The sequence below is a fragment of the Ovis canadensis genome, chromosome 23, assembly GCF_042477335.2.
Source record: "Ovis canadensis isolate MfBH-ARS-UI-01 breed Bighorn chromosome 23, ARS-UI_OviCan_v2, whole genome shotgun sequence".
In the NCBI taxonomy this organism is placed as follows: Eukaryota; Metazoa; Chordata; class Mammalia; order Artiodactyla; family Bovidae; genus Ovis; species Ovis canadensis.
Genome location: NC_091267.1, coordinates 56,456,246 through 56,468,769, shown reverse-complemented (window position 1 = coordinate 56,468,769; position 12,524 = coordinate 56,456,246). Strand labels below are relative to the sequence as shown.

The window sequence follows — 12,524 nt, the reverse complement described above, 5'->3', positions numbered from 1 at the left end:
GCAGACAGCGGGGAAGTGCTTACCAGGAACAGGTCCCGGATGAAGAATTTCGCCCTCGTGACTTTGGGGTCTTCTCCCGCGTCTGGCGTCGCTGTGGGAGATGAAAGGAGCTTTGATTTAAGAGCCGTGAGACGAATACAGCTCTACGGAGGGCATGAGAGGTGGAGGGCCTTCGGCCATGCAGCCGAACTCTTCCTTCCTCCTCCCAGGTCATTTTGATTTTAGCAGCGGTTGGCGTCTGCTGCTGGGAGACGACGTCCACTCCCATCAGATGAAGTGTCTCACTGGCCAGGGAGTCCGGCCCTCCCGACCATCTGCACCTCCAGTCATCCTCAGGCCTCATCTTGAGACCTTCCCAGGAAACATGCTGACCAGACAGCGTGAGCGGGGCAGGAGGCTGGTTCCCCAGAGAGGTCAGAGCAGGCCCCGCCTGTGAGGTGAACAGCGACCCCACCACACAGCGGGCAGTGTCGGGCCAGGGTGCTGCCTGTGGGCAGCTGCTCTCCGGCCTAGGGAGCCCCTGCCAGGCTGGCTGAAGTTGGTGCAGAGACCTAGACAGGTTTCTTCCCTTCTAACTGAAGTCTCTGGGAAAGCCCCCTTCATTCTGCTTCACCCCCTTTGGGACTAAACCATGCGGACTGGGGGTTATTGTGCTCTAAGCAAACCCCTCCTTGCAGACTCTGGGGGCGGGAAGGGGGGTGGCCTAGGAAACTCAAAACCCAGAAGCAGCCCCTGAAAAGGGGCGTGAATCCTCCAAGGTTTGCCAGACGGGACCTTCTAGGCTGTAGCACTGCCGGCCTCCTGAGACGGTTGGTTGCCTGATGAAGTCACCGTGCTGTGGCTGGAGTCATCGCTGGGGACAGAGGCTTCGACATGGTGTGGTAACGGCAGCGGGTAGCTCAGGACAGAGGCCTGGCTAGGGCCACTCAGACAGTGGCTCCCTCTCAGTCTGTGCGGGTCAGCAGGCAGGTCCACTTGGACCGGCCCACACAAGCCCGGGAGGCAGAGAGTCTCCGTCAACCCTCACTCATACCAAGCTGCCCTCCCTCCGCCTGCCCAGTGTGGACCAAGTCAGACTGAAATTTTCACACATGGGACCCTATGAACACTTGAATACTCTAGTAGCTTAGAGTGAGCAGGGATCAAGAAGACTGATCTAAATTAACTGAATTTCCCAGATTCATCAGAATTGGGAATTACAGTCACAGTGCTGTTAAAAGAGCAATTCTTTCCCATAATTCTGAGACAACTTGTTTCAGAATCTTACCGTCTTCAGGAACAGTATAATTTGCGTACTCTGGGAAATAGTCTTCAATTTTTGATTTCCCCGCTAACACTTTTTCTGCCAGCATATCTTGTTTGTTCAGGAACAAGATGATAGAAATGGTGCGCAACCACCTGGAAGGAGAAGCAAGCACACAGATGCGGGTCTTTGGCAGGAGCAGGGTGAGGTGACCTGCCGCCCTCTGGACGTGGTGAGGGGCTTGGATTTCTCGACAGCCTCGCACCTTGGCCCCCACTCCATCTGCACGCTTGACACTCCCATGAGGATAAACTCTCCACCAGGATAACTCTGCTCCACCAGGTTGTACATTTACTGGCACCAAAACTAAGCTTCATGTAGGGAATAAGTGCACTTGGATTTGTGTGGTGTAATTTACTAGTAAAGGGTTAGAAAAGCAGAAGTTAAAGCTCCAACAACAGAACAGAGAGGTAGGCATCTGGGGCTATTGGTCGAGGAGCTGGCATGTGGGGGGTCTGAGTGGGGACCCATCACTTGGCTGACAAGCCGAGGGAGGGGCTCAGGGGTCATCTGGTAATCAGTGGATGCTTTGGAATGGGTGTTTTCTGAATGTTAAAACCCAAACAAAGCCAATTTTGAACAATATATATGATTTGGAGATATCCAATGTAGAGATCTGGATTTTCCTGACCAATTCCTATCCGTTCCACCCTCATTGAAAATCTCCACATTAGATGGGCTGGAAGGGACGCTGCTTATGGTTTGAGAAGATTTATCATGAGGAAAGACTCCCTCGGAAAACAAAGATGGCCGTGCTGAGCGGTATTAGCTCTAAACCCAGGGCGAGGTCGAGTTCACCACCTCTCACCTGTTGTTCCAGATGCTCTCGAAAAGGTCCAGTGACTCCCGCAGGCGGTTGGTGTTGTTGTCTTCCCGGATGACCATGTTGTAGCTGCTGCAAGCGGCCACATAGATGATAGCAGTGACGTCTGGGTGGGGAAGAGGGGAACCTGGGTGACTCTCAGCAGTGATGCTCCGTGTCTCCAGGGAGAGCTCCCTCGGTGATGGCACTGGTGACCCCGACCCCCAAAGCAGCAGGGACAGTGTGACTCAGGATGCCGGACTCCCGTGTCCAGCGGACCCTTGGTCAAGGCGCTTGATGATGAGCTAATGGGAAGCAGCTAAGACATGGCAGTGAGAGTGGAGGTGGGTTCATTCCCATTTTCTTGAGAGAGCGGAGAACTCACCATTGAAGCATTGGATCCATTTTCTTCTCTCATCCCTCTGGCCTCCGACATCAAACATGCTTGGGAAGAATGGGGTGGGGGGTTAACCAGAGGTGGTGGGTGCTCCTCCTTTGCTGCTCCCCTAGCCGAAGGCTCTCCTTGCATGGTGACACTGTGGACTAGCCCCATGGGGCCTCCCTGGTCTGGCCCAGCTGGGTGTCCACACCCAGTGTTTCTCTCTTCCCGGCCCTTGCCCTGCGGTTAGTCAGTGGCTCTCGGCTCTTGTCCCCCCAGCGCAGCCCTCTGCCTGCGTCCTCCTCTTTTGCACCTGCCCAGGCTGCCAGGCTGGCTCACCCTCTCAGCCATGTGGAACGCAGGTACCTTCCTCCTTGCACTGACCACCTGCACCCCAGGGTGTGCACGGGGGTGTGGCAGTGCCTGCCCGCCCAGGATCACCCACCGTCCAGGCCCAGGGGTCCTGCCCACACACTTACTGGAAGTTGACTTTGTCCACTTGGAATCTGGTCTCGAAAATCCCTGAGGTCAGAACTCTGCACCTGAGGAGGTCCTGAGGGCAGAGAGAGGAGAGCAGACCCAGTGACCCTGTCCTTAGGAGTCATCCTGTGGCAGAGAGGGAAGCAGACCCAGAGACCCTGTCCTTAGGAGGTGGCCCCGGGGCAGCCTCAAGCCGTAAGGTTCTCTCCATCAGAAAAGAAAAGGAAATTAAACACTTGACAAACATTCTCGGTCTCACTCCCCAGAGAAAGTCACAGTTATGTATTGGTCTGGTTTACAGTCTTGATGGCTCAGCTTTCTTTCCTTTAGGAATTTCTTCTAATCTCTCCTGAGCGTCCTCTACTGACAGGTGTCCCTGACAGCCGCCTGGGATCTGGGAAGCTGGGCCCGTCCTGCTGGCTCTTGCTCTGGGTCAGATTCCCGTGGGTGCTCGCTGGTTTCAGACTCTGTCTTCTCCTGTATTTCTAGTCTCTAACATAAAAGATGCTGTATTCCCAAGGGGATGAGAAGGCCGTACAGTTTCACAATCTGACACCTCTGCAGCCAGTCAGGTGTCGATGTTTCCTTGCTGGTGACCAAATCCATTAGGATGTCAATCAGCCAATGCAGATTCCAGAATTGGGGGGACAGTGGCCCCTCTGAACTGATGAGGAGTCTGAAGACAAACTCCAGGGGCGGGCTCAAGGCTCAGGTAACAGCTCCTGGGTCAGCCTCACAGAGGGATGGATGCTGGGGTGGGTGAGGAGCCCGGACCTCTGGGTGGTGGGAGGCAGGGAGCAGAGACCCTCCAGTCTCTCCAGGTTTGGGCTGTAGTCATGGCCCGACCCCACCTACCTGGTCTGTGGGCGTGTAGTCCACCAGGCTGACGCTGTCGATTCTCTCCAGGAAGCTGGAAAGAAAGCAAGACATGCTCGGAACACCTCCAGGTTGGGAGGCAGGTGCCCATGTTTTGGGGGGGCCCCCTTGAGCCCAGGGGGACCAGGCAACCATGGACCAGCAGGTTCATGCTTTATTCCTCAACACATGTCTCCCCAGCAGGTCAGTGTCCTCACGGTGCTGATGGGGTGCCAGACCCTCCCCTCCCTCCCCTCTTCCCTTGTGCAAGGCTGGGGTCCTTGCAAGGTTGAGCTGGCGGATGGCTGCTGTGTAAGCACATAGCAGGCCAGACCGTCCCAGTAAGACTGGGGTTCAGAGGGAGTCATGTGTGCACAGGCTGAGCCTGCCTGGGGGGTCAGTCTGGTCCCCAAGGTCCGACGCTTCACCGGTGGAGGGGTGGAGAGAGGGCAGGACACGGCATGTGTGGGTCCTCCTACCCCCTTCCACCCCCGTTGACGTCCACCCAGCCTTCTCTTCCTACATAGCACTTAACCACCACCTGACAAGTTCTACACACATTTGTCTATTATCTGTCTCTCCCTCTGAATTCAGGACCCACCACTCTGTCCTGTTGGATGGGTTTCCCCAGCACCTGGCTTGGCCCCTGCGTGTCTGTGGGATGAGGCGAGCAGGTGCTGCAAGGCCCAACCTGGACCTGGGAGGACACGGGGGTCCTAGGGGATACAGGGGGGCCCTGGAGGACACAGAGCTGGTAACCAGTGAGCACGGGACCATGTTCCAGGTGGGAGGAGCAGAGTGTGTGAGGACCAGGAGGGGACTTGCCCGACATTCCTCCTGGACGGCTTGAGTCCACTGCTCTGATCTGGAGTAAAGCCACGGAGTCTTCCCCTCAGCCTATGTGCTCAGGAGCTTCTGCACAGCGATGGGTGGGTGCCTCCCCATGGCCACAGCAGCCTCCCCGGCCAGCACTGCAGGCACTGGAGCTGCTTCCTGGAGGGAGGGCCTAGAAGGGGACACCTAATAGCTCAGCCTGGTGTGAAAACCATAGTGGGGTTTGGGCCAGTCCTCGCTGGCTTTGTGTCTGGTGCACCAGAGGGCCCTCAAAGTCCACCCCGACCACCTCATGGGGAAGGAACGGGGCAAGAGCCTCATGTCTGTGATGGAGGGGGAGGTGTGTCTGCACAGTGGTGGTGGGGCTCTGGACCCTGGGGGTTCTGGCAGGGGTTGGGGATGAGCTGCCTCCCTCCCTACTGCGGGGCTGTGATAACTTGAGGCGGTCCTCCTCTTAGCAGGGAAATCTAACATGAACATATGACAGATGCTGATCCTCTCTGAAGGGGGTGGAAGGAACTGAAATCAGACCAGGCAGGAAGTCCTTCAGCTCAGAGTTTAGGGGGCACCGCTTTCACACTGGATGCAGACAGAGAGGAGGGGGTGAGTGAGTCTATTAGATGGCAGTGACTGGTACAAGTAGAAACAATGAAATGTGGTCAACAAGAAAGACATGAAGCATTCCTGAAAGATCAGAGACCACCATCCCAAGGAGGACGCTGTAGGAGTACCCTCCTGACCCAGACAAAGGAAAGCTGTCCCTCACGTCCCCACCCTTGAGCCCGGGAGGGGTGTTAGGGTTCTTCCATGCATTCGGGCTAGGATGCTTCAGTCATGTCTGACTCTCTGCAACCCTATGGACTGTAGCCTGCCGGGCTCCTCTGTCCGTGAGATTCTTTAGGCAAGAATAATGGAATGGGTTGCCATGCCCTTCTCCAGAAGATCTTGCAAACCCAGGGTCTGAACCTTCGACTCATGTCTCCTGCATTGGCAGGTGGGCTCTTTGCCACTTCCACCTGATACTTAACCACCTGGGATCTGACAGGCATCAGTGAACATTTCCCAGGCATATTCTGAACTGTCACTGATGCAGGATGGTCCTCTGAGTTCACATTTGTGCCACAGAAGCTGCAAATCCCCCCAGATTGCTGAGAGCCTAAGGAGTAAAAACTATAGCAGTTTCTCCAGGCTTTTCGCCTTAACCTTTGGTTCAACTGGTGTACTACCCACATGGTGTAGAAGGACTTCTTAAAACTCTTCATTGCTGCATGCTGGCATTCTCTATTGGGGAGAGCAGGGGCTCCGGTTGTGGCACACAGGCTCTAGGTACATGGCATTGGTAGTTTTGGCTCATGGGCTCAGTGGTTGCAGCACTTAGTTGCTCCTCAGTATGTAGAATCTTCTGTACCAGGGAATGAACCTATTTCCCCTGCACTGGCAGGCAGATTTTTAACCATTGGACCACCAGGGAAGCCTATAACTAAATTTTTAAGGGTTGACTCCCTAAACACACCACTGCCTGTGATGCGGAAAAATTCACAAGATCTAAGGGTCCCACCTGTAGACGCTTCACTCCCACTAGACACAGAGCTGCAAGACAATAACAAGTTACTATTGTACAGTCACTTTAAGAAATGCAGTTAAAGAGCAATTTACTGTGCTTTCTTTTAACTGCTTCCTACTACAGCTGAGGATAGTTGTGTTTGCAGAGCGTTTTTACTCTGGCCACTGGGATCCCCTTCTGCTGGATTCTAGCACAAGACAGCCATTTACTGCTCTTTTCTCCTCTGTTGGCTGCCCCACCCCAGTATCTCAGAATCGCAGAATTCTTCTGGCTGGGGGGTGGGGGGTGGATTGTAAAACCATGAAACTATTTTGTTAAATGCCTTTGAACAACTGGATCCAAGGAAAAGTACCAAAGACATTTAAATAAAATGTATTTTAAATGATTTGTTTTGTGAAGAATGTAGGTGAGAGCTCGGACAAACAGTAAAGCCTTTTCTCGGTGTGTTATCTAAATTCACTTCAAGATGCTTATTTACCTGATGGAAAAACACTGGAGGAAAGTGTTGCCAGAAGTGACAGCAGCTGCAGCAGGGCTGAGACCCAGGCCACATAAGTGGTCCTCGACCAGAGCTGGGGCTCGGGAGTTGCAGCCAAGTCACAGGTGGGGTGGACGAGTGACCCTTGTGCCCCCACCCAGGTTGTCCCTGCCCCTCACCTGCAGGGCACACCTGCTGACTCACATCCTGCTCCTCTTCAGGGAGTGAAGTTCACGTTGAACCTGCCTCCACGCCCTTTGCGATCCACCCCAGTTCTTCCCTGTTCCCAGTGGTGTCAAACCTTCCACCCCAGTCAAATCCACACGGAGATTTTTCAGCTTTTCAGACCTTTATGTAATCCCCACTTTTTTTTTCCCCCTTGGCAGCCTCAGATTGAACCCAATCTCTTCTAAGAAGCCAATTCTAGAGAACAGAATTGACAGCCTGGAAACAAACCCACAACATACAGACAACTAATTTATGACAAAGGAGCAAAGAACGTACACTGGAGAAAGGATGGTCTCGTTAAGAACTGGTGTTGGGGAAACTGGATGGCTCCACGGAAAATAATCAAACCAGACTGCTACCTCACACCCTATGTAGAAATCAAACTCAAAATGGATTAAAGACTTGACTGTAAGACCTGAAACCACAGAATTCCCAGAAGAAAGCATAGGCCATGTTCTCCAACACTGGGCTCAGTAATTTATCTTTCTGGATGTCTCCTCAGGCAAGGGAAGCAAAGCAAAAATAAACAAAAGGGATTACATCAACCTAAAAAGATTTTGCACAGCGAAGGAAACCACAGCAAAACAAAAAGACAGCCTACCAGATGGGAGGAGGTATTTGTAAATCATGTGTCTGATAAGGAGTTAATAATCACAATATATAAAGAACTCATAAAGCTCAGGAGCTAAAAACAGTCAGAAAATGACGCTGTCACTGGGAGCTCTGGGCAGGTTTGGGAGTAAGAGAACCCAGGGGATGTCTGAGTTCAAATGGACCCTCAGCCAGGAGCCCATTGAGCTGGGTACCATCCGACACCCAGGGATGGTAACCCAGACATACCTGTCCTGTTCCAGATGGAACCTACCCATCTGGCTGTAGGAAAACGAACCTGGTAAACCAAGAAGGCTGGTCTCATTCCAACCAGTTGATTAAAAGAAGACAAGAGGCCTGGTCATCAGTGTGTTTGATGTCCACAGGCTTGAAGCTTGTTGCCAGCAGCACCTGAAGTCCTGAGCTCTGGTGCTGCAGGCATCTTGCTCATGCTCGGTAGGTTGAGGGGGTCTGGCTGACCCCTAGACTATGTTCAGCGAATGGGGTGGTCAGACTGGTGCTTACTTTAGGGGGTGCTTTTCCAAATAAAATATGGCAGGGTGGGCATGCGACACCCCCACCTGAAGGGCACACCCACACTAAGGCTCCTTTAGGGAGAAGCAGCTTTAGTAAGAAGGGTCTTCAACAGCACACTTCTCATCTGAACTGAAATAAACTGAACAGCTCATAAAGTGAACTTAAAAGTTTATTCTAAATCCATTTGGAAACTGTGCATTTGAAGGCAAAAAAATACAAAGGAGAAATAAGAGGAGAAACTGTACTAGTGGTTGCACAGAAGAGGAACTATTTCCTTGGTTGTGTTTGAGCTGGGCTTAGCCTAGGGCAGTTTCAATAAGGAGGAATCTTCTTGCCTTTTATAAACTATTACAGTAAAGAGGTTAACGACCTGGGCTTCTAGAAACGGGCATGCAAACAGAAATTCAGGTGCTAAAACCGAGTCCAGAAAAATACTATGCTTTCTGAACCAAATCAACCTCTGAATTATTTTTCCTTAAATAGCTTTGTAAACAGCATGTACACTCATGTGCAGTAACATGCAGTTTAAAATGATTTATTTGACAAACTTCTGTGGTTCATATCCCAGCATTTCATCAACTGCAAAAGTGAGGAAATAATTTGTGGGCCTGATATGGTTTTGAAAATATGTAAGTTTTATAAAAATGTACATTCATGTAGTTTGAAATGAAAATATTTTAAGAAAGGCCAAGCATATATAAGCACTATTTAATTTCACAAAATATATTAATTTTGTTGGGAATATCTGCACTATAAAAGGGTCCTAAATGTACCAAAGGATCAACACCAAGGTATTTTTTAAGCTGTAGTAATTTCTGCAGTCTGAGGAGGGTTAGGACTCATGATGTGCTCACATACAGCTGCTTCTGTGCAACCTGCAGATGGGAGGAGACACCTAAAAGGACAGGTTCTAGAGAGGATGTGAGGAGACAACTGGCAGGTGTTGCTCATAGAAGACTCTGGAACAACAGAGTCAGACGTAATAACACTTAAATACGAGGGTCAGTTCTCATCTGCACACACCTCTGCATTTTTTCCCCTGCTTAAAGACACACATTCACACAGGAGTATGTTATAGTGGTGAACACTTGGTTCTCAACCTTCCGAAGGGCTTGGAAGAGTCCTCTGAATTATTTCCTGAAATACTGGAATTGTCTCATGGAGAAATCTTCCAGTGAAGGGAAGGGGGAATTAAAAATATCCTTAGGTATTTCACTTAGATTAATATGCTTGCTGAGGCAAAAGCAAGTTACTGCTCTCTTTGTTCAAGGATCAGAGAAAGTGGTGGCTACAGGCTCTACGTTTTCACTTTTACTTTGCACACCACCGTTCCAGAAAGACGGAAGGCAGCACAGCTGGGCTCTGGACTTAGAGGGTCGAGTCTGCACTTGTCCTTCCCACAATTCCAGACGCTGCATAAGAATGTCAGGGATTTGAAAGGCTAAACCAAATATCCCAACTTGTATCAGTATTTCCAAGGTTTTAAAGAGTTGTCGCTTTAAGATAAGATAATAAATGTAAATAACTAGAACCTAAAATTTTATTTCTAGTTTTGATTAAAATCTAAACAAAACTCACTCCCACACAGTCCCAGGGCTTCTCAAACCCATCAACAGTTCTTTGGCAACATTAGAGAAATGTGACTGTCACGCTAACTGGTATACTTTAAGATAAATCTAATCAAAGTCTAATGAAACAGGAAAATAATCAGAAATGTGTGAGAGAAATTCACTTGGAAATAACCGTCACACATTAAACCTTGTAAATCTTAAAACCATAAACAAATGATTTTCTCTTATGATATGTGGAAGCAGCATTTTCTTCCAGTTATAGAAAGGCAACTACCACAAGAAATTTTTAGGCCGTGAAAAATAAGAGTATTACACGAGAAGGTACTAAAGTAATTTCAGTATAAGTTATGAGAACAGATTAATAGTCAGCTGTAGACCGCATTTGACGGCAACAAACAAAGGATACACAGGAACGGCGCTGCCCATGAAATAAGTTGCCGAATGAATAGTAGATAGCCCGGCAATCGACCTACGTAATCACCCCTCAACTCCAGATATTACCAACTACACAAAAGTAAAAAGAAAACTGTCAATTTTGATAATTCGGGCAGAAAACTGAATACACGGGAACTAGAATTTTGACTAAATTTTTGAGAAAGATTCATAGAAGTCAAATTAACTAGATACACTTGATCACAAGCCACACAGAACTTTCAAATCCAGTTAAGAGTTAAGAGAAGGCCTGGGAATTCTTCGTGTGTCTGGAGAGCACTGTAAACCCGAAGGGAGAAGCATCTTGAGTAAGAGCAGTTCAGCATTCTGGCCGATTCCGAGGTTCTAGTGTAGAGTATCCGTCTTCGGATGGTCGCTTGCGGCCGGCTCGCCTCTGAGCGGTCCAGCAGTCACACCTGGTCCCGCAGGCGGGCCAACCTCTGGGACAGCTCGTCCTGCTCCGCCGAGGCTACGCTCGTCCCCACGGAGCCGGTCTGGCCCTGCGGCAGCTCCATGTTGAGGTCGAGGCCGGCCTCGTCTGCCATTTCCTGCAGCAGCATGTCCACCTGGCCCTGGGGAGTGGTCAGCGTCGTCGTGCTGCTCATCGTGTCCTCCATCTGCTGCGTCTGAACGTCCAGCGTCTCGAACTGGTGCTCGAACTTGTCCATCAGGGCGGAGATCTTTTCGAGGTTCATGGTCTTCAACGTCGCGTCCATCGACTTAACCACTCCGGCCATCGACTTGGTCACCTTGCCCATCGTCACGGCCGTCTGGACCCTGGCGGCCACCGCGTCCACCCGCGCGCTCATCCTCAAGAAATTCACCGCCTGGTTCTTCTGGCGAATCGCGTTCTCGGCGTGAATCCTCGCAACTTCCATATTGCCCTTCTGAATGGCCTTTTTAATCTTGGCCTTTTCGGCCTTTTCCTCCTTGTCGCATTTTTTGGCACTCCTGCCCAGTTCTTTAGCCGCGAACTTTAAGTTGAACAGGTGTTTCTCCATGTTGGACATGTTTGGACTGCTTCCGAGGGTCGGCGGCCACAGTCGAGGAGGAGGCCGGAGGAAGCAGAAAAACAGAGACCGTTCCCCGCCGCGGCTCCTTTGTTTTGGTCTCACTTCCTGTTTCTGCCGCCCTGGGCGCAGGCGGTGACGTCATCCCTAGGCGCCAGGGCGGGGCCCGCGGCGTAGCGGGTGCGGCCAGGAGACGCACGGCGCGGCTCAAGGGACGCACGACGCCAGGGGCGGGGTTTCCGGACATGGCCCGCTGAGATCAGGAGACTTTCGGGCCAGAGCCTCCAGTTGGAGGACTGCGGCCTCGCCGGCTAAGGCACTCGCCGTCTGTATCTAGTTCTCGCCAGTTGTTAAAGCACTGAAGCATTAAGTGCGTGTATGCACACTTTCTTACGCACGGACAGGCTGGAGGCCGGAGGTGTCCAGTTAAAGGCTGAAAACCAGGAAGCTTTCCCAAGGTCAGCAGACTTTCTCTACCTGCTCCTGCAACTTCCACCTTCTCAGGGGAAAGTGGACCGTTAATAATTAAAAGTACAAAACACAGAAAGTTGTGTCACTGACCTGCACCTCATTCTTTGGGGACAATCTGGCTGCAGCCTGAGACATCCTTTTACTGCAGTGGATGAAAATACCTTCCAGTCCATGGACCACTTCATCTATGCCACGGCTGAAGGTCAGCCAGTAGGTGAAGTGCTAATAACGACCATCCAGAAATCATTCTGAAGTTTAGTAATAAAAGACCCATCTTTTGCCGACATGATTCTATTTGATATTTTGTAAATATCCAAGGAACTTCACTCACATTTGACAGGCAAAACTGTTATTTTACACGATGCAGGCAGATAATGGTGAAGTGCTGGGACCCACACCCATTGGCACATATCAAAACTGTCACCATGTATCATACCCTTCAGAAGTGCAGGCTTGGAGGTGGCTGCGGCCGGTGCTGTGGCTTTTTTCTTTTAGGAAGGGTCCTTTGGTATAGCAACCACAACATAAAAAGGCCCAACCTGCCCTAAGGAGCTCAGCTGAAAATGGATTCTTAGAGTAACTGTTTGAGAGAGTTTTAATCCAGAGGCTCACCACCCCTTTGGGCCTCCTGTGATAGTTGGCCATGGTGGTGTTGGCTCATACATTTTCCTAAAACACAGCTCTAGTTATATCACTCTTGCTCCAACGCCTGGGCAGAAACGCATGTGTTGACATGGTCCCCACCCTCTTCTTTCTCTCCACACATAGGCAAGTCAGACTGAGCTTGAAGGCTGAACACCACTGTGTCACTTGTCAGTGTGGATGGGAAGGGCTGGTCACTTGTCAGTGTGGATGAGGAGGGGTGGTCACTTCTCAGTCTGGATGAGTCCCCTCTGTGGACACTGTCCCCGCTGTGTGGGCTTCCACCCCGTACATCTCCTCCTGGTGAGATCCTACGCCCACCTCACACTGCTCCTCCAGAACCTTCT

At 50.9% G+C, this 12,524-nt stretch overlaps 2 protein-coding genes across 3 annotated transcripts in view; both read right to left on the bottom strand.

The window, feature by feature from the left end:
* LOC138428443 (guanine nucleotide-binding protein G(olf) subunit alpha) overlaps positions 1-12,524 on the bottom strand; it is a 49,769-nt gene that overhangs the window by 3,974 nt on the left and 33,271 nt on the right. For both annotated transcript variants that reach the window (XM_069569199.1, XM_069569200.1), the window contains 6 exons: positions 3,820-3,874; positions 2,964-3,037; positions 2,491-2,549; positions 2,112-2,232; positions 1,268-1,398; positions 24-91 (listed from right to left, as the gene is read on the bottom strand). In XM_069569199.1, the coding sequence (XP_069425300.1) occupies positions 24-91; positions 1,268-1,398; positions 2,112-2,232; positions 2,491-2,549; positions 2,964-3,037; positions 3,820-3,874 (508 nt within the window). The remainder of the gene's footprint in view (positions 1-23; positions 92-1,267; positions 1,399-2,111; positions 2,233-2,490; positions 2,550-2,963; positions 3,038-3,819; positions 3,875-12,524) is intronic.
* On the bottom strand, positions 8,203-11,214 carry CHMP1B (charged multivesicular body protein 1B). The gene has a single exon (XM_069569201.1). The coding sequence runs from the start codon at positions 11,062-11,064 to the stop codon at positions 10,465-10,467; it is 600 nt and encodes a 199-aa protein (XP_069425302.1). The 5' UTR covers positions 11,065-11,214; the 3' UTR covers positions 8,203-10,464.

Bases quoted from the DNA above. Each gene is read 5' to 3' on its own strand.
- CHMP1B (XM_069569201.1), bottom strand. From the start codon at position 11,064: ATGTCCAACATGGAGAAACACCTGTTCAACTTAAAGTTCGCGGCTAAA.